The following is a 21952-nucleotide window of genomic DNA, read 5'->3' on the forward strand; positions in this document are numbered from 1 at the left end:
AGTTGGAAGCTTGGTGCATGAAGAGAACTATGATTTAATTGGTATTGCTGAATCTTGGCTTCATTCTTCACATGACTTGGCTGTTAATATTCCCCGGCTATGCTCTCTTTTGGAGCGACAGGGTAAAAATGAACGGTGGTGGTGTCTGTCTCTATGTGAGAAGTGATCTATAAAGAGTGTGAAGAGGACCTAGCTGATTGTGAGTGTGATAAGGCTGAAGCATTATTGGTGTAACTGCATATGGGTGTGTGTAGTTTAAAGTTAATCATTGGGGTTTGTTACAGGCCACCCAGTGTTAATGAGGAGGTGGAGACTTAGCTCATTGCACAGAGCATGACTAATGCATCATTAGGAAGCTACTGATGGCTACCGCGGCTATCTTCTTGATGATGCATTATTCATGTGAAACGCGTTGAGGCATAGTGGTCAACATCACATCCAAGACATGATACAAACGCCAGTTCCCATGCACAGAAAAGCTTGTAAGCCATTGATACAGATTGCTGGATAGGCTTAGTGCCGGTCGGAGGCACTTTTAAATGTGTGTTGCTAATTGTAAACTGGGGCCCAGATTCACGTAGAAGAGCGCATCTTTGTGCGGGTGTAATGTATCCTATTTACGCTACGCCTCCGCAACTTTTACAGGCAAGTGCAGTATTCACAAACCAAAGTTGCAGCGGCGTTGCGTAAATAGGCCGGCGTAAGCCCGCCTAATTCAAATGTGGAAGATGTGGGCGTGTGTTATGTAAATTTATTGTGACCCCACGTAAATGACGCTTTTTACAAACGGAGCATGCGCCGTCCGTGAAAGTATCCCAGTGCGCATGCTCCAAATTAACCTGCAAGAAGCCAATGCTTTCGACGTGAAGGTAAATGACGCCAGCCCTATTCGCGAACGACGTAAAACGTGAAAAATTTGACGCTGTCCCGACGTCCATACCTAACATTGGTACGCCTCATCTACGCCTCATAGAGCAGGGGCAACTTTACGCCGGAAAAAGCCTAACGTAAACGGAGTATCTGGACTGCGACGGCCAGGCGTACGTTCGTGAATCGGCGTATCTAGCTGATTTATATATTTCTAGGCGTAAATCAGCGTACACGCCCCTAGCGGCCAGCGTAAATATGCAGTTAAGATACGACGGCGTAGGAGACTTACGCTGGTCGTATCTTATACAAATTCTGGCGTATCAGGCGCCAAGATACGATGGCTCAGACTCAGAGATACAACGGCGTATCTGGAGATACGCCATCGTATCTCCTACGTGAATCTGGGCCTCGATGTTTAATACAAAAGTTTATAAATATGTTGCGCAATGATAGCATATCTGTTATTTCCAAACTGAGTGCAAGGTGAATCCTATTTAAGTGGACACAGGATCCCTGGTGGATTGGATGATCACGCTTATAATAAATGGCAATTTGGTAAGTGAGAAATTTGGATGATGGAGGATTTTGCACAGGATTGGTGGTGAATAGCAATCACAAAAAGGAACAGGACACTAACAATAATTTGAGGAGAGTAAACTAGTATCACTATTCACTTTTGATGGACACTTTCTTGATAAATTAATATTCACTTTTGATGCTTAAACATTTTGGCACTAGCACGCAGTGGTGTTGGTACATATATTTTTTTTAGACAATTTTTTTTACTTGTATTTTTTGCTTTTATTTATCAATATAAAGCACATTTCACATTGTGAAGGGACTATAGCTGCAGCAGACCACATACCGTATTTGCCGGCGTATAAGGCGGCTGGGCATATAAGACGACCCCCTAATACTGAGTTTAATACATATAGGTAGATGGCGCATGATTAGAAGAGCACAGTCAATAATCGAAAGGTAAACACATCATAAGGTCCATGTCAATAACATTAAAATAAATGAATAAAAAGTCCAATAAAAGTCCAATGGCACATTAGCGGCAGCAAAATTCTGAAGCAGAAGCGAACTCTGAAAGATATGTACAAACAAGAAGAAAAATGCGCCAAACTAAGTGCAGTAAGTAGGTATTTAATTCAAATAATTTGTACACAGTAAAAATGGCTACTCACAAAACCAGTGATAACACAGGCATGATAGGGAGAACGGCTGGTCCGGTGTCACAACATGTCATCAACAGCTACAAGGGCTTCGCAGCAGGCTGGTCTCATAACCTGGTCCCATGAGCGATGGAAATAGAGGTCAGAGGTGTTCGGGAGCCTTTGGGGAACTCCAGGGAGTACAGGAGCCGTGGATGCTGTTTCAAAGCGGCGTGCGTTCCAGCGTGGAACGCAACGTATCGCCGTACGACCGGAAGTGACGTGGGGACTCCGGGCAGCCAATGGGATGACGTGTTCCCCAAAGGCTCCCGAACACCTCGGACCTCTATTTCCATCGCCATTTTTACTGTGTACAAATTATTTGAATTAAATACCGACTTACTGCACTTAGTTTGGCGCATTTTTCTTCTTGTTTGTACATAATACTGAGTTTAAAACTGTGATTTTGTGCTCTACTAGCCGTATAAGAGGATCCCCCTTGTGGGGTAATACCGTTGTTCAAAAACTAAGAGGCTGCAGCCTGCCGGGTGCTCTGTAAAGCTATATGTAATCAGTATACGCTCGGCCAATCCCGGCGGGCGATGCATTCTGTTGATGACTACAGAGCCTGCTACGCCTGCTCGGATTGGAGTAACAACCTCTGCCAATGGAGTAACAACCTCTGCCAATCCGAGCAGGCTACAATCCGGGATTGGCTGAGCGTTGCATACTGTTTGTACACAGTATAATCGAGCACCCGGCGGGTTGACATCAACCTTGCGGCCTCTTCACCCGGCGTATAAGACGACCCTCGGTTTTTGTCGGGTGTAATTCCAGTGTGAAAGGTTGTCTTATTCGCCGGAAAATACTATTTTATATTTCATTATCTAGTTTGGATTTTGCACCATTTACACATTTTTATTATAAATTTTATGGTATAGTTCATAGAGGCTCCAACTAGAAATGATGCTCTGCTGGAACTGGTATTCTCAAACCATGTAGAGCTTATTACTAATGTTCATATAAAAAACATCTGAGTATCAGTGACAATAACACCATTTAATTTAATGTTAGCTGTAAGCAAAAAACACATACTGGAAAGATAAAAGCACTTAACTTTAAGAGAGCAAATTTTCCAAGGCTGAAGGCTGCTCTCCAAGACTTAGTATGGGAGGGAATATTGCCAATGATGAACACAGAACTGAAATTCTTTAAAACGACTGTATGCGAACACACTTCAAAATATATTCCCATGAGCAACAAGTTTAAAAGTCTAAAAATAAAACCAATGTAGCTCATGACCAAAGTTAAAATAGATTTTAAAAAAATATAAAAATTAAGTAACACGATCAACATTTAGATGCAAAAGAGAGTAAGACAACCCCAAAGAAATTCTTCAAATATACTAATAGTAAAAAGGTCAAGTCTGAGCAAACAAAATAATCTAGAGTAAGTGACTGGGGACAAAGAGAGGGAAAATGTATTATATACCTTCTTCAGCTGTTTATATACAAAGGAGCATATGGGAGCTATAATGGGGATGATTTTGACACAGCCCGAAATGATCCACAATGGCTCAAAATTCATATGGTCCAGAAATATTTAGGCAGAATAAAGGTCAATAAGGCACCTTAACCAGGTAATTTTAAAGCCATTGTTTTGCATTTTTAGGGACTCTTTAATGACTGGAATAGTACCACTATATTGGCGTAGGGCAAACGTGGCGCCTAGATTTAAAAAGAGATCAAAGTCTTTACCAAGTAACTATAGACCTTTTAGTTAACTTCTATAGTTGGGAAGATACCGGAGAGTTTAATAAAGGATCACTTAGATTCGTTTTTACTAGAAAAACAAACATTTTAGGCAAAAGTGGATAGAGGGGTGGCTGTCGATGTGGTATACTTGCATTTTATCTACAGGCTTGGAAAAATAAGTCTGTAAATGTATAGAAAATTTACCATATTCAGAGTAGTGGTTAATGATTCTTACTCTGAATGGTCTTGGGTTATCAGTGGTGTACCCCAAGGTTCAGTGTTTGGACCTTTACTTTTTAATATATTTATTAATGATATAAATTAAAAGTAAAATTTCCGTATTTGAAGATGACACCAAGCTATTCAGTGGAATAACATCCTTACAGGATGTCTCCAACTTACAAGCCAACATCAATGCACTGTTTAACTACTTGCCGACCGCCCACCGTCGTTATACGTCCTCACTTTAGAGATAAATATCTCGGTAACGGCAGCAGCTGCTGCCACAATCGAGATATTCATCTCTTCTGTGGGCGGCCGTGTTAACGATAATGGCGGTCTCCGCGGCGGATTCGCCGCGAGATCGCCGTTATCGGTGGCGGGAGAGGGCCCCCCCCCTCCCGCCACTCTCCCGCGCCCTCCGCCGCTTACCGTAGCCGTCGGTAGCGGCGGAGGAGATCGCGACCATCCTGCAGCTGAGCGGGGACGAGACTGAAGGAAAAATCTCCTTCGCCCGTCCCCATAGCTCCGCTGGGCGGAAGTGACGTCAAAACGTCAGTCCCGCCCAGCGTCTTAAAGAAACATTTTTTTTTTGTCATTTGAAAAAATGACATTTCCAAATTTTTTTTTTTTTTTTGCATTTAAGCCCAAATATGAGATCTGAGGTCTTTTTGACCCCAGATCTGATATTTAAGAGGACCTGTCAATGCTTTTTTCTATTACAAGGGATGTTTACATTCCTTGTAATAGGAATAAAAGTGATAATTTTTTTTTTTTTTTTCAGTGTTAAAAATTCTAAAATAAATAAAAATAAATGCGAAAAGCAAAAAAAAAAAATTTTAAAGCGCCCCGTCCCGACGAGCTCGCGCGTAGAAGCGAACGTATACGCGAGTAGCGCCGACATATGAAAACGGTATTCAAACCACACAAACCGCCGCGATCGTTAGAGCGAGAGCATTAATTTTAGCCTTAGGCCTACTCTGTAACTCAAAAAATGCAACCTGTAGAATTTTTTAAACATCGCCTATCAAGATTTTTAAGGGTAAAAGTTTGACGCCATGCCACGAGCGGGCGCAATTTTTAAGCGTGACATGTTGGGTATCATTTTACTCGGCGTAACATTATCTTTCACAATATATAAAAAAATTGGGCCAAATTTATTGTTGTCTTATTTTTTCATTTAAAAAAGTGAATTTTTTCCAAAAAAAGTGCGCTTGTAAGACCGCTGCGCAAATACGGTGTGACAAAAAGTATTGCAATGACTTCCATTTTATTCTCTAGGGTGTTAGAAAAAAAATATATATAATGTTTGGGGGTTTTAAGTAATTTTCCTGGTGCCTCCATGGCAGCATACTTGTGATAGAGCTCCGCCTCGACTCCTCCTTCAGGGCTAGTGAATAGAATAAATTAAAGGCATAGCCCCTCCCCCAACATTCTCCTTTTTTCCCTCATACCTTCTTGTGCTGGTGAAGAGTAGATGTATGTCCATACCTCTGCAATCGGCAGCGTCCGCCGGGTTTAGCCTTTCCCGGGCGCAGTCCCTGTTCTTGGTGTGCTTGTTGTTTTATTTTTTGTGATGCTCCCTTTAAGTCCGGTCAGTTTGATGGGGCAGGTGCCTTTTATCCTGACAGGCTTGCAGTTGTTGATTGTTTCCCCCGAAATCAGCGGTGGGCTACAGTTTTTGTTTTGTTTTGTATATCACTCGACATCACTGCGGCCATCTTGGATTCTGGAAGAGGGGCCAGATTTGCCCTTTTTCTTCCAGAGTCACTTTGCAATGGTGGTTTATGGGATTATTAGCCCATCCACCTGAGCCTAGTTAAGTTCAGATTCAGGATTAGCTGTCAGAGAGTCTTCTCAGCTGTGCCCTGCTAGGTTTCACTGATGCTGCTCTGTGGTAGCTACCTTTTTGTGTTTATTCTCAAAAAAAAAAAAATGGTGCTAGATAAAATAATTAAAATAAATGTATGTTATTTAAAAAAAAAAGAAAAGTGTAAAAAAAAAAAAAAAAAAACTCCATAGTTCCTTTTTTTTTCCCTTTCTTACTAAATTTCCGCAGCTGATCCTTTTGCCTAACTCCGCAATTAGTCATTTATCTTGCAAACAAAGATTCTCGCACCCCTATTAGGTATGTGACCAACTATATGTGAGTATTGAAAAAAAAAAAAAAAAAAAGTGCGCTCACTGTCTAATGTGAGTTCCTTACACCGTGGCCCTGCCCACTCCAAGAGGTCCAGAAAATCTTCAAAACAATCGTTCAATCACTTCAGCAGTTGTCCCAGGTTCAGGATACAGAACCTAATCTCCCTGGTCCTGCAGCAGTCAGTACACCTCTGCCACTGTCAGGCTGACCAGCTAGAGATTCACCACCTGTAGACAGATCAGACCGCAGGTCTCATTCTTCACGTCATAGATCAGAGAGATCAAGATCCAGAGGACAAGATCCTTCCCCCTCTCCTAGGACCTATACAAAGAAGAAATGCTGGACAGGTGGGGCCACACCACTACCAGACAGAGTGGTCTGTAAGGACTGTTTTATGGACTATGAGTCCGGCTGCGAGCTAGAAAATCAGCACGCTGTAGACCTGCTCAAGTGAACAATGAAGGACTCCTTCTCCGAGCTTGCGACTTGGGTCCCCGTTCAATCACTTCAGCAGTTGTCCCAGGTTCAGGATACAGAACCTAATTTCCCTGGTCCTGCAGCAGTCAGTACACCTCTGCCACTGTCAGGCTGACCAGCTAGAGATTCACCACCTGTAGACTCTTCAGAGGAGTCAACCTTCTGGCTTCAGTCTCTCCTTGGTAAATCTGTTCTTCCAGGCAGTCAAAACTGCAGTCACCTGAAAAGACGCAGAAGAGCCTCCCCAAGAGTCTACGAGTTACTTCCCATCCTCAAAGGGAGGCAGGTTCTCTTCTTGTTGAGGCGACATTAGCCAGGTCATTCAGAATGAATGGGCAAAGACTGATAGAAAACTTTCATGGGGCTGGTACAATAAACTATACCCATTAACAGAATCCATGCCAGTGGTAGACGCATCGGTGGTGCGACTCGTAAAAAAAAAAAAAGTGCGCGCTTTACCAATGGAGGATTCCGCTTCCTTCAAAAGACCCTCTAGGCATGCGAACCAACCTGGAGCTGAAGAGGAGCTATTTAGGCGCGGGAGCAGCATGTAAGCCAGCTATCGCCCTCACATCGGTATCAAATGCCATAAGATCTTGGACATATAATATTGAGACGGCTTTGCGTCAGGATGTCCCCAAGGAGGATATAATTAAAGCCTTGGAAGAACTTAGACTGTCAGCAGACTTTGTCAGGGTGGCGGCCATTGACACGATCAGATGCTCTGCAAGATCCATGTTGCATTCAGTAATGGTGAAGAGGGTCTTCTGGCTGGAAGATTGGCTGGCTGACTTATTCTCCAAACAAAATTGGTGCAAAATCCCATTCAGTGGAAAAGCACTATTCAGAGACAAAACGGTTAAAGCTATCTCCAGGCTGTCAGGAGGGAAGTCCGGTGTGCTTCCCCAGGACAGAAGGATGCGAAGATTCAGAGGCAGGTCCTCTAGATTCCGCCAGACAAATCCAATAGATTTTAGGCAGTCAAGACAGCCCAGAGACAACAAAAGACCTTGGAAAGGTACTCAGACATTCTTTTTGAACAGGAAGATGAAGGACATTTCCGTCTCCACAGGAGCAGAAGCAGTCTTTTTGACGCCAGAGTAGCCCAGGCACTCCCGGTGGGAGCCAGGCTAAAGTTCTTTGTCCCAGTCTGGACCACATGCTGTCAGGACCCCTGGGTTCTGTCTACAATTCAATGGGGGCACCTTTGGAACTTCTCTCATCCCCCACCTCGGGATTCTTTCAAAGGAACAGAGATTCCATCCTCTCAGCCAAGGGCTCAAGCTCTGTAAAACTTCCTAACGTCACTTCAGCCTCAGGGGGCGGCTGTTCTGGTTCCCTTGGCAGAGTGCTTCGCAAGCGTCTACTCCACCCTATTTCTGGTCCCAAAGAGGACGGGTGGGTGGAGGCCTGTGACAGGCCTTCAGAGGCTCAGCCGGTATATCTGCCCCAAAAGCTTCAAAATGGAGTCCCTGCAGAGGATTATTCAGGCAGTCCAGCCATAAGATTGGATGATTTCTGCAGGATGCGTACCTACACGTTCTAATTCTATCTGCATTTCAAAAATGTCTGAGATTTGCAGTGGGATGGACCCACCTACAGTTTCAAGCCCTGCCTTTCGGTCTGTGCACCTCTCCCAGGGTGTTCACCAAGATACTAATATCCGCTTTGGTTCCCCTGCGGGAAAGGGGCTTGAGGATATTCTACTACTCGGACGACATCCTCCTCCTAGCAAGCAATCCGGATCAGTTGGTATGTTACCGGGAAATTCTTCTACAGTCTCTAAAAGAGCTAGGGTGGCTAATAAATTCCGAAAGGAGTCAACTAGCACCCACACAGCAGATAATCTACCTGGGTGCAATGTTCAACACTCAGGAGGGGACAGTGTCATTACCACCGCCAAAGGCAAGGATTGTCACCCAGAGAATGATCAAGGTAATCCGGAGCCCGTATCTGACAGCTTCACAATGTCTGAGCCTCATTTGCACAGTGTCTCCTTGTATACCCATGGTTCCTTGGGCCCATTGGCACTTAAGGTAGTTCCAGACAGGTTTCTTGGCGCAGTGGAAGAAACGACGACTATCCCAGACGATACTACTGACGGGAGTAATGCACAGGAATCTTCACTGGTGGACAGTTCCAGAAAACCTCTCCAAACCGAGTCACCTGGTCCCCCATCCTTGGATCACAATTATGTCCGATGCAAGCGGAAAGGGCTGGGGAGCCCATTCCGGGGAAACCAGAATACAGGGTAGATGGTCATGTTCTACCCAGGGAGTGGTATCCAACATCTTGGAGATGAGGACAGCCTTCTGAGCACTAACTTTGGCGTCCCAAATCAGAGGCCAGAGAATACTTCTACATCTAGACAACATGGCAGCTGTCGCTTATCTGCAGAAGCAAGGAGGCACTCGCAGCAGGTCGTTCCTCAAGGTGGTGATGCTGATCACACTCTGGGCAGAGAAGAACCTCCTGGACCCCAGAGTAATGTATCTGCCGGGCAGGTTGAACACGGAAGCAGACACGTTGCCCAGAAACTTCCTGGACAACAACGAATGGGCTTTCCACCCCCTCGTCTTCCATCAGATTGCCAGCATGTGGGATCCCCCTCAGGTAGACCTGTTCGAATACCAAGCTGGACAGATTCTTCTCTCGAATGCAGCATCCACAAGCCGAGGCAGTGGATGCCCTGTCATGCCCCTGAAGGTTCACCACAGCATATGCCTTTCCTCCCAGGCCATTAATATTCAAATTCCTCCTGAGGCTCCTCAGGGAGTCAGTCCAGGTGGTGGCAGTACTTCCGTATTGGCTGAAGAGACCCTGGTTCCCTCTAGCCATGCGCCTCAGTGTGAGCTCTCCAATCAGGATCCCTCCTTTCCCTCAACTTCTGTCGCAGGGCAGTCTAGTTCATCCAAACCCTCCAGAAGTTGAATCTTCGAATCTGGAGGTTGAGAGGCGAGGGTTCGAGTCCCTAGGGTGTTCCCCAGGAGTCATAACAACCCTTCTAAAAGCCAGAAAAACTGGCAACTAATGCCATATAATCAAAAATCTGGGACAAGTTCTTGTCATCTGCTACCGGAAATGGATTTGATCCAATCCTTCCCTCTACGTCCAATATTTTAGGTTTCATTCAGACAGGACTTGATCTGGGGCTTGGTCTGAGCTCCCTCAAAGTGCAAGTAGAAGCAGACTCTGCCGCAACAAGTAAGAGATGGGTGGAGGATCTCTTGGTAGTCACTTTCCTCAGAGGAGTATTGAAGATTCGACGACAGCTGTCAGACGATCATTTCCTAAGTGGGATTGTCCCTGGTCCTTGAAATTCTATCTGACCATCCCTTTGCTCCAGTGGAACAAGTAGCAAGATGGAACCTGACACTAAAGACGGCTTTCCTGCTAGCCATTACATCTGGCAGAAGGATCTCGGAACTTCACACCTTAGGGATGGGTGACGGCCACATCTCCTTCTTCCCGAACAGGGTGGAACTTCGCCCCTTCGAGGGTTCACACCTAAGGTCGCTACTCCAAGCCACCTGTTGGAACCTGGGCACTACCAGTGTTTACAGACACAGGTTCAGAGTCTTGTCGTGAGCTGGATGTATCCAGAGTGCTCAGGGCCTACCTAGCAGCCACGACCCCTTCAAAAACTCTGAGAGACTTTTCATTGTACTGTTCAGTAAATACAGGGGCAAAGAAGCTTCCATCAGAACTCTGGCATCTTGGGTTGTAAAGTTAATCCTGAAGGCCTACAGGGTAAAGAATATTCTTCATCCTGAGTAAATGCTCATTCTACAAGGGCAGTCTCGGCTTCCTGGGCAGCAAGGGCTAATGTTTTGTTGAAGACGGTGTGCAGGGCCGCCACCTGGTCTTCTCACCATACGTTCCTCAGACACTACCATATTGGTCTAGGAGCTCTCACGACTGTTGAGTTTGGAAGAAGGGCAGTTCAGGCTGCTATGTCTTCTTCTAATTAAACGTTTATTATTAAGCATTATCCCACCCATATCAGCTAGTTATTTATCACAAGTATGCTGCCATGGAGGCACCAGGAAAACGGAAAATTGTATCATACTTACCAGTAATTTTCCTTTCCTGGTGCCTATCCATGGCAGCATACGCTCCCACCCTCGGTATTCTATATTACGGAGAATGTTGGGGGAGGGGCTATGCCTTTAATTTATTCTATTCACTAGCCCTGAAGGAGGAGTCGAGGCGGAGCTCTATCACAAGTATGCTGCCATGGATAGGCACCAGGAAAGGAAAATTACTGGTAAGTATGATACAATTTTCCGTTTTCTAGCAAAAAAAAATGGTTTTGTCTCGTAAACACCGACTCTGAAAAACAGGCCCAGGGCTAAAGTGGTTAATCGGACAACTGTGTGACAAATGAGGTTTAATGTTGATAACTGTAAAGTTATGCACTTGGGGACTAAAAATATGCACACATCATACATACCAGGGGAGTACAACTGGGGAAGTCCATGGTGGAGAAGGATCTGGGTGTTCTGGTAGATCATAAGCTTAACCATTTGCCAACTGCCTAACGTAGATTTACGTTGGCAGAGTGGCATGAGCAGGCAAAGAAATGTACCTGTACTTTGCTTTGAAACTGCTGCCTGTCATTGGAAGCAGTGATCACTGTCATGTCACTGGTAGCCCAGCCCCCTCACAGTTAGAATTACTCCCTAGGACACACTTAACCCCTTCCTTGCCACCTAGTGGTTAACCCCTTCCCTGCCAGTGTAATTTACACAGTAATCAGTGTATTTTTAAAGCATTGATCGCTGTATAAATGACAATGGTCCCAAAATAGTGTCAAAAGTGTCCAATGTGTCCGCCGCAATATCACAGTCACGATAATGGCAGATCACCGCCATTACTAGTAAAAAAAATAATAATAATAAAAAGGCCATAAAACTATCCCCTATTTTGTAGACGCTATGGGGGCAGATCCACAAAGATCTGCACCGGCGCAGCGTATCTGAGATACGCTACGCCGCCGTAACTTACTTGGCTTTTGTTTGAATCCTCAAAGAATTTGCGCCGTAAGTTACGGCGGCGTAGTGTATCTCTCGCGGCGTAAGGGCGCGGAATTCAAATGCGGCGGGTAGGGGGCGTGTTTCAAACAAACTGCGCATGCGCGTCCCTAAATTTTCCCGCCGTGCATTGCGTTAAATGATGTCGCAAGGACGTCATTGGTTTTGACGTGAACGTAAATGGCGTCCAGCCCCATTCACGGACAACTTACTCAAAAAACGTAACATTTTTAAAATTAGATACGGGAACGACGGCCATACTTATCATTGAGTACGCCACCATAAAGCAGCTTTAACTATACACCGGAAAAAGCCGAACGGAAACGACGTAAAAGAATGCGACGGCCGCTCGTACGTTCGTGGATCGTCGGAAATAGCTAATTTGCATACTCAACGCAGAATACGACGGAAACGCCACCCAGCAGCCGCCGGAAAATTGCATCTTAGATCCGACGGCGTACTAAGGCGTACGCCTGTCGGATCTAACACAGATGCCATCGTATCTTGTTTAGTGGATACCAAAACAAACATACGACGCGCAAAATTTGAAATTACGCGGCGTATCAACAGATACACCGGCGTAATTTCTTTGAGGATTTTCCCCTATATCTTTTGCGCAAACCAATCAATATACGCTTATCGTGATTTTTTTTTTACCCAAAAAATGTAGAAGAATACATATACATTTTTGTTTATAGCGCAAAAAATAAAAACCACAGAGGTGATCAAATAGCACCAAAAGAAAGTTCTATTTGTGGGAAAAAAAGGACGTCTATTTTGTTTGGGTGCAATGTCACACGACCGCGCAATTGTCAGTTAAAGCGACGCAGTGCCAATTCGCAAAAAATGGCCCAGTCATTGGGCAGCCAATTCTTCTAGGGCTGAAGTGGTTAATTAATAATAGCATGCAATGCCAAGCAGCAGTTTTCAAAGTGAGCAAAATCATTTTGTGTATTAAATGAGGTATGGACTGCAGAGAGAGAGACATCATTTTGCCCCTGTACAAATCATTAGTAAGAAGAGCAATCAAACTGATAAGAGGCATGGCGGAGCTCAGCTATGAGGAAAGATTAGCTGAACTGAATTTATTCTCTGTAGAGAAGAGAAGATTAAGGGGGAAATGATAAACATGTATAAATACATAAGTGGCCCATATAGTGAACTCAGTGTAGAGTTATACACAGAGGACAGTGGGTCATCACAGAGGACAAGAGGGCACTCTTTACGCATTGGAGGAAAATAGATTTAATCTCCAAATACAGAAAGGCTTCTTCACAGTAAGAGCTGTGAAAATGTGGAACAGACTCCCACAAAAGCTGGTTCTGGCCAGTTCAGTAGATTGCTTTAAAAAACACCATAATATAACGGGATACTAAAATGTATAGGTAAAGTTGATCCAGGGAATTTCCAATTGTCTGTTGGGGAACCAGGAAGGAAATGTTCCTCCGCTGGAGCAAATGGAATCATGTTTAATTGTTTTTTTTTGCCTTCCTCTGGATCAACTGTGGGTTTAGGATAGTAGATACGGAGGTTTTCTATTTGTGTGTTTTTTCCTTTTTTTTCTGTGTTGGTTGAACTAGATGGACTTGTGCCCTTTTTCAAGCACAATAACTATGTAACTATGAATGTATTTAGCTAATTTATACTAAATGTTCAATTGTGCTTTAGGTAGTTTACAGTACAATGCACATTCATATTACCTTCAGAAAACAACCAGTTAAGTTTTACTACAGGCAGACGTAGCATTGATCTAATGCCAGCCTCTTAAAAGTATTGTGATTTATAAAATCAGATAAGAAAAGAGAAGAGAATTTTCTTGTACTTGCCAGACTCTAAGGAAAACTGATTACAATCAGCCTCGTGACTGTGGGTGGACTTTTAATGTATTTTATTTTTTATTTTAACTTGCAACTGGTAGAAAAGAACACACACATGATTGCAGCATTTAGAACATTACATGTAAAATATTGTAAAATAATAGTTTTTACCTTGTGTTGATTTTCTAATTATTTAGAATTGTCCTCTGGCAGTATATCTGAATTGAAACAATTTGCAGAAAAAACATAGCTAAAAAGCTGCTATGGTGGTGCCGTTCTTGTTTTAGCTTTATTGCATTTGTTAGTGTTGTTCATTAAATACTTTACATTGGTTGTTGTTATGTTCATTCACAGTATATATATATATATATATATATATATATATATATATATATATATATATATATATATATATATATATATATATATATATAGTATGTGAATAAATTATTTGCATAAAACATTGCCATAAAGATTATATGGCAGCCAAAATCCAAACACTGTATGTTGTTACAGACATGCATGTATCCAATGAATATGTGCGCAATCTACTTTGTAGAATGATCTTTTTTATTGTCAGTTCAGAAAGTGGAAAGCCTCAAACTGTATTTCCATATTTGAAGCAACTGGTATAATGCCTCCTGTATATATGGTACATGTTCCCATTTACATAGCAGCTGCAGCCATGAGCTTGGTACTGTGATTGATCTTGGCCAGTTACTGGCTTTTCAGCAAAAGTTACCCAGGTGCTTGTAGATACCCCCAATCACTTTTACAGGACTGAGAAGGTACCGCGTATGGTTGTTCCAGGGCACTCCTGTTCCTCCAGGGAACGCAGTTAACTTTGTCAAGATGCCTAGTGGGAGGAGCTTGGGAAACATCCATTCCCCAATCAGCTTTGCATCTAATTTAATGTACAAGCATTTTGTCACTTACAGGTTCAGAGTTGTCATTCCCTGGGCACTGACTTGTAATGCAGCTAATTAAGCCTCTATTTACTTGACATAACCCCGTGTTTTATATTTTACCCCAAAAAATTGTATTCTGATTGTGTGCACTAAAGTTAATTTTCGTGTATTTTGTATAAAAATATATGTTTGATACACAGTTATGAAAATATCACGCAGCATAGCAAATTGAATCTGCCACCATTTTATTTTACATGGCCTCTGCTTTCAGGGAAAAGATATTAAGTAATTTTCTAGAAAAAAATGCAGATTGTATCACGTGTGTGAAAATTTTAAAACTTGGGTGGTACATTGTATGTTAATGAACTTCTCTCAGTTTGTCCCTTCAAATTGAAACTGTTTAGAATAAATTGCAGTTCTATGTATAACCCTGCACCAAAGAAACAACTAGAAAGTTAAGAAAGATTAAAATAATATTTTTATGTATTGCTGTGGAAATGGGACTACATAACAAACATGTAGTGGGGGTTTCGCAAATTGGACTGCAAAAGTGGAAATAAACATCGAGGCCTCGTACACACGGCCGAGAAACTCGACGAGCCAAATTTTCCCATTCCCGTCAAGGAAATAGAGAACATGTTCTCTTTTTAGCCCAACGAGATCCTCACCGGTTTCCTCGTCAAAAAGTGTACACACGACCAGTTTCCTCGGCAAAAAAAAAAAACAGCAAGCTTCTTGCTGGTTTTTGCTGAGAAACTCGGTCGTGTGTACTAGGCTTAAGAAGTTTTTTTTTTCCTTGGGATTGAACATACCTTATGCATGGTAATGCTAAGTTCCATAATTGATATTCAATAACATGAGCAACACAACCAGTGGGTACCTATACATTTAACTACCACAGTGGTTTTGATTTGTAGCCCAAAAATATGCTGATGGTGTCAATATTTCAAGTAAAATATCTGTGAGGGGTAACTGTAACCTTGCTTGATTTTCATAATGGAGAGAGCTGGACATAGATCGATTGAAATTCGGTCAGTTTAGCAGGCACTGGGCCAAATTAGATCTGTGTGTGGCCCTCCTTCTTCAACAGAAGTTAATCATGAAAACAACGTCTGTTGAACAGACACGCTGGAAAACTTTTGTCAATCAGTGGCTGCAGCCAGTCAGCTTCATCCACTGAACATTTGATTGATAAGGTCTTTTCTGTATGCGATGTCCGCCAGGTACCCGTAATCGGCGGTGACAGCAGGGACGTGGAGCTCTGTGTGTAAACACAGAGCTCCACGTCCTGTCAGGGAGAGAGGAGACCGATCTGTGTCCCTTGTACATAGGGACACAGCATCGGTCACCTCCCCCAGTCAGTCCCCTCCCCCCACACAGTTAGAACACACCCAGGATACACATTTAACCCCTTCCTCACCCCCTAGTGTTAACCCCTTCACTGCCAGTCACATTTATACAGTAATTGGTGCATTTGTATAGCACTGATCGCTGTATAAATGTGAATGGTCCCAAAATTGTGTCAAAAGTGTCCGATACATCCGCCGCAATATCACAGGCCTGACAAAAAAAACGCAGATCGCCGCCATTACTAGTAAAAAAAAAATCATAAATCTATCCACTATTTTGTAGGCGCTATAACTTTTGCGCAAACCAATCAAACGTATTGTGATTTTTTTTAACAAAAATATGTAGAAGAATACGTATCGGCCTAAACCGAGGGAAATTTTAATTTTTTTTAAAAAAAATTGGGATATTATTATAACAAAAAGTAAAAAATATTGTGTTTTTTTCAAAATTTTCTGTCTTTTTTTGTTTATAGCGTAAAAAATAAAAATTGCAGAGATGATCAAATACCACCAAAAGAAAGCTATATTTGTGGGAAAAAAATGATAAAAATATAATTTGGGTACAGTGTTGTATGACCGCGCAATTGTCATTCAAAATGCGTCAGCGCTGAAAATTGGTCTGGGCAGGAGGGGGGTTTAAGTGCCCAGTAATGAAGTGGTTAAAGGAACCTATTTAGAAAATAAGAAACAAACCTTTACAACCCCTTTAAAACTTAATTTTTTAGCTTATTGCTGCTTTCAAATGTGAAGAAATTATATAAAACCACTAAAAGTTCATGTAAAAACTACAACTAACTAGAATTGTCCAATTTTAGTCCTTGGGGTAAAAAAATAAAGAAAGGAAGACAACTTTGGTTATAAACTAAGTAGAACACTATACATTTGTAATTTTTCTTTTCAATACTTTTTCCTCTGCTTTCTTCTTTGTTTTGTTTTTTTAATAATGCCTGACAGCATGTGAATTTGATAAAAGTGAAACATATCTGTGTGAAGTCAATGCTTAGAAAAACATCTGATACCAAACTTTTTCAAGGTTATGAAGGTCATTAAAACAGTTCATCTCTCCTCCAGCTGATTTTCAAAAAGTCCATCTTTTTTTTACATGCCATATGGTAAATTTTAATACTGTTTGTATTCTTACAAAAAAGAATTTTATTTTGGTTTATAGTTCTTAGTGTAGAAATGTTAACCTTTTTTTCAAGGCTTAATTGCCACTGGTTGTTTCATATTTCTATGTTTAAGTGAATGTTTAGAAAAAAAGCTTTCACTATCAAACCCTCTCCAAGACAAAAGGTCATCAGGGTCATTAATGCACTTCAATTGTCTTCCAGCCGATTTTTACAAAGACCCTTATTTTCTTTACAGGCCATAATGACTACATGTGTCCTGCAACCAATCAGTGTACCATCGACAAAAACAGGAGAAAGAGCTGTCAAGCCTGCCGACTCAGAAAATGCTATGAAGTGGGGATGATGAAAGGGGGTATGTACTGCGTGCATTCAATGAAGAAGCGACCAAATGTGAAAAATATCCCACTTTGTTTTACTCAATGTCTTATATCTAGAACACATCTGAACTTGTACATGAGTGATTAATACCAGCATGATTTCTGAACAGTCAGTTGAAATGTTTGCAAAAGTCCATTTAGGCTCAAAATAGTATAACTGAGAAGTAATGCTCCTGTAAAATTTTAGAGCCACACAAAATAACACTTAACATACAGTCAACACCACATTTATTTTACAAGGATAGAATAGGTGAGCCAATCTGATATTGCAGAATAGCAGAAATATTGGTCTACCTGGTTTATCAAATGTTCAAGATTACAGGCACCAAAAAAGAGTATGTGTAAGGCTTATGCTGGTGATACAGTACATACAACAATAAAATGGTTGGGCATTGATTTGCTTGGTTTAAACAATATTTTCCTAGATAAGCATCATCAAAGATAGGCAAATGAAAATAAATATTTGGTTAAATTTCACTGGATTCCTCATCTAGGCCATTGCTTGACCTAATTGGGGTGGCCCATTGCTTGCCCTTATTCGGCCCTTGGGACACTTTTTCTCAATTTCTTCCACTGACACCAATGATGGGGCAATATTTCTTCCACTGACACCAATGATGGGACACTATTCCTTCCACTAATACCTTGTAAAATTTTAGAGCCACACAAAATAACACTTAACATACAGTCAACACCACATTTATTTTACAAGGATAGAATAGGTGAGCCAATCTGATATTGCAGAATAGCAGAAATATTGGTCTACCTGGTTTATCAAATGTTCAAGATTACAGGCACCAAAAAAGAGTATGTGTAAGGCTTATGCTGGTGATACAGTACATACAACAATAAAATGGTTGGGCATTGATTTGCTTGGTTTAAACAATATTTTCCTAGATAAGCATCATCAAAGATAGGCAAATGAAAATAAATATTTGGTTAAATTTCACTGGATTCCTCATCTAGGCCATTGCTTGACCTAATTGGGGTGGCCCATTGCTTGCCCTTATTCGGCCCTTGGGACACTTTTTCTCAATTTCTTCCACTGACACCAATGATGGGGCAATATTTCTTCCACTGACACCAATGATGGGACACTATTCCTTCCACTAATACCAATTTTGGGGCACTATTCCTTCCACTAATACCAATGTTGGGGCACTATTCCTTCCACTAATACCAGTGATGGGGCACTATTCCTTCCACTGATACCAATGATGGGACACTATTCCTCCCACTAACACTAATCATGGGACACTAGTCCTCCCATTGACATCATTGATGGGACATTATTCCTCACACTCGTACCAATAATGAAATAATAATGAAATAAAAAGACACTATTCCTCCCACTAAAACCAATAAATGGGGCATTGTTTACATCACACTGATGCTGGGGCATTTTCAACTCCAACTGGCCACAGTCCGGCCCCCCTGAAGTCGGGAGGATGGTAAACTGGCCCTTTGGAAAGTTTGGAGACCCCCTGATCTAGATGAAAAATTTCCAATGAGCACTTTTTTTTTATGAAAATGTACATTCTAATGAATCTTGCACTAACAAACTGCTGCATAAAAGTAAATAAACTGTGGAGGAAAGGATAGAAACTATACTTGCCTTACCTCAGGTTTCAGCACTGCAGGTGGTAATGTAACAGTACTTTCAGTGAGATCGCGGGGAATACTGAATATCCAAAATCACACAAGAATACACATTGCAAAAGTATATTTTTGTGAGGCCTGGAATCAGCATTCCTTGGGGTCTTACCAAAAGGAGCATGACATCAACTTTATCTAGACACAGGCATAAGCCAAGGGCATATTATGTATGGGGATTTATGGGGATTTATCAAGCAGGCCTTGTTTTTTTACTTTCAATAATTTTTTATGAAAATATGAAGTCAGACAAAGAGAAAATTCCGTAAGCATTACAACAGCAAGGACTCTGACACAAGCATCATAAATACCATGAATAATAAACATCTCTCCAAAACTAGAACAATTATTATAGATGGAGAAAAGCAAAATGAACATTGTGAAGCTGAATAGCCTTGTGCCATGTCTGTCACGATAGAAGGCAGGAGAGAGCATCCAGAAAAATCGTTACACAACTTACGTCAAGGACTACAGGGAGAAACGTCTCAATTCACTATGCAAAACGCACGCAAAAAAGGGAGCCATGAGTGGCAACAATAACCATTGTAAAAGAGAAGTCCCCAACAGGAAGAACCTCAGACTTGACAGAAAAGAATGGAGTAAAGACAAAAGAAGGGGAAGTGGGAAAGAGTAGGGAGAGAAACCCAGAGAGGAAAACAAGAGCCAAAACTCACATGGGGAGAACTGATCTTGTTTGGATCCCCTACAGCTTCACATGAACATATTCAGCCCAGGGGCTCCAGATAGCCTCAAATAGCTTAGTAGTATCATTGACCACACTGGCAATTTGTTTGTTGAGCATTTTCCAAAACACCATTTCGTCTCTATAGTGAGATACACAGCAAAGTCTTTTTCCAGGAAAAGGCTATAGAAAGTTTTGCAGCCAAGAGCATAAGAAGATAATAAGAAGATCAGTCGCTGCTTGCAGCAGGGAATATGCTCAACTGGTTCACTTAACAAAGCAATACAGGGTTGTTGGGGGTTTGGGATCTCTGAAACCTTTCCGTATCAAAGCAAATACCTTATTCCAGGAACCCCGTAATCTCAGACACTCCCGCCATATATGATACATAGTCCCAAGTGCATGGCATCATTAAAAACATAGGGGTAAGGAAGACAGATAAAGTCTTGACAAAAGGAAAGGCACCATGTACCACCTAGTCAGTACTTTGACATTGGCTTCCATTAGGGAAGCATTCAAAATACCCTTATAAGCCAAATGAAAGGAAGAGGGCCAATGTTCCATATCACTTTCAGAGGCTAGATCCAAATCCCATGCCGGTATGTAGGGAAATTTGTCAGGGGAGTCAAGCAGCAACCTATAGATGGTAGCTGTACCTCCCTTGTGCCCTGCTTCCTTGGTACACCATGTCTCATAGGGGTGACCTTAGAATCCTTAGTCACCAACGGGCCTAGAGAATGCAAGAAATGGGAAATTTGAAGAAATTGAAAGTATTCCGACAAGGGCATTTTCAATTCGGATCGTCAATGGGCTAGTGAAAACGGGCCACAAGGGGTCACAAAGTTCCCAATTCTGTATAGGCCCTTGTTTTGCTACCAGCGGAAAGTCTCAGGTTCCTGACCAGGGGGGAAGGCAGGATTGTTAAACAGATGGTTTAGAGAGGAAAAGGTTTTGGGATTGTTTCACACTCTATCCCAGACAACCAAAAAATTTGATAAAGTGGGAGCCAATATGGACTCTCTACGTTTTACTAATTTCCATTTGACATAATCCAGAGGTACCCTGTTCACCGCCAGCCTTTAGACCTTGTTTTTTTAATGCAAAAACAGTCCCCATTAAGTACAAAAAATTGGTTTATTTTTCAAAACAATTGTAACATTGAATTATCAGTTGTTTTGTGGGTCATAGGCTGGACAAAGATCTTTTAACATGCAAAAAAAGCTTCTATATAGTCCAATGTAATATATCAGTGGTCATTTAAAAAATATATTGTATTCCTTGAACATTTACAATGTGGTGCTATAGCTGCTAATGATTTAGATATTACGATAATTATGTTTTTGCATGATGTAGTTATGTTATATTATTAGTTATATTAGTTATATTACCTGTTACTGGCAGTGGGATAAGCAAATGTTTACTTTAAATGAATACATCTTGCAAAGCAGGGGTTACAAACTCAATTTCATTGTGGGCAGCATCAGCATTATGATTGCCCTCAAAAGGGCCAGTTGTATCTGTAAGATTAGATGTCCAGTGCATCCCCTCCCCTTTACATTAGATGTCAAGAGCCACCATCAGAAGTTGAGTCCCCCACTCTCCCTTACAGTGCACCCCCTCTTCCTTATGCTGCTGCTGGGAAGAAGATGGATGCATTGCTTGAAAGCAGAAAGTAAGGGTCTGTAGTAGGACCAGAGGATGGCTGGAGCTCTCCTGCAGCTGCAGGAGAGGTTCGAGGGCCACATGGAATGGCCTGGAGGGCCGGATTCGGCTTGCGGACCTTGTGTTTGACACCTTCTGTATGTAAAGTGTTTGCACTAGCTAATGTCAGGCATGCTCTTAGAAAACATGTCAGTTCACACTTGGTAATTCTTACAGGAAATGTCTCCATAATCAAATATGATTTCATAGGCATTTGTAGTATTATTGAACATATCGTTTAATAAATCAAAAAAAGAACAAAAAGACTACAAAAATGCTTTGGGTGACCGTTCCCTTGTCTCCTTAGACTCTCTGACCGTGATGTATTGTATAGTTTGTACACTATTATCCAATTTTACTGGACTGTGTACTCACACACATTCGTGTGCTGAAATGCCAGAAAGTGATAACGTCAAATAAAAAAAGGGAATAGGGAGTATGATTGCTACCATTTGATTGATTGTAGCTGTAAGAGTAGCTTGCATTACCTATCAAATTAGGAAAATAATCTAAACTAAAATAAAAGTGGGAACCCCAACAACTGAAAAATATGTAAAGAAGTTTCAAAAATTATAAAGATTTATTTAATTTTAATGTTTTAAATTTTTCTCAGGAAAGAACATATGCAACCCCCTTAAAGTGGTATTAAACCCATAAGAAAACATTTAGTATTTTTTAGATG

The 21952-nt window shown here is 41.7% G+C and overlaps 1 protein-coding gene across 2 annotated transcripts in view; it reads left to right on the top strand.

Moving 5' to 3' along the window:
* Positions 1-21952, top strand: part of ESR1 (estrogen receptor 1) — a 403168-nt gene that overhangs the window by 261460 nt on the left and 119756 nt on the right. For both annotated transcript variants that reach the window (XM_040350882.1, XM_040350881.1), the window contains one exon: positions 17093-17209. In XM_040350882.1, the coding sequence (XP_040206816.1) occupies positions 17093-17209 (117 nt within the window). The remainder of the gene's footprint in view (positions 1-17092; positions 17210-21952) is intronic.

This window comes from Rana temporaria, chromosome 4 (genome assembly GCF_905171775.1).
Source record: "Rana temporaria chromosome 4, aRanTem1.1, whole genome shotgun sequence".
NCBI lineage: Eukaryota > Metazoa > Chordata > Amphibia > Anura > Ranidae > Rana > Rana temporaria.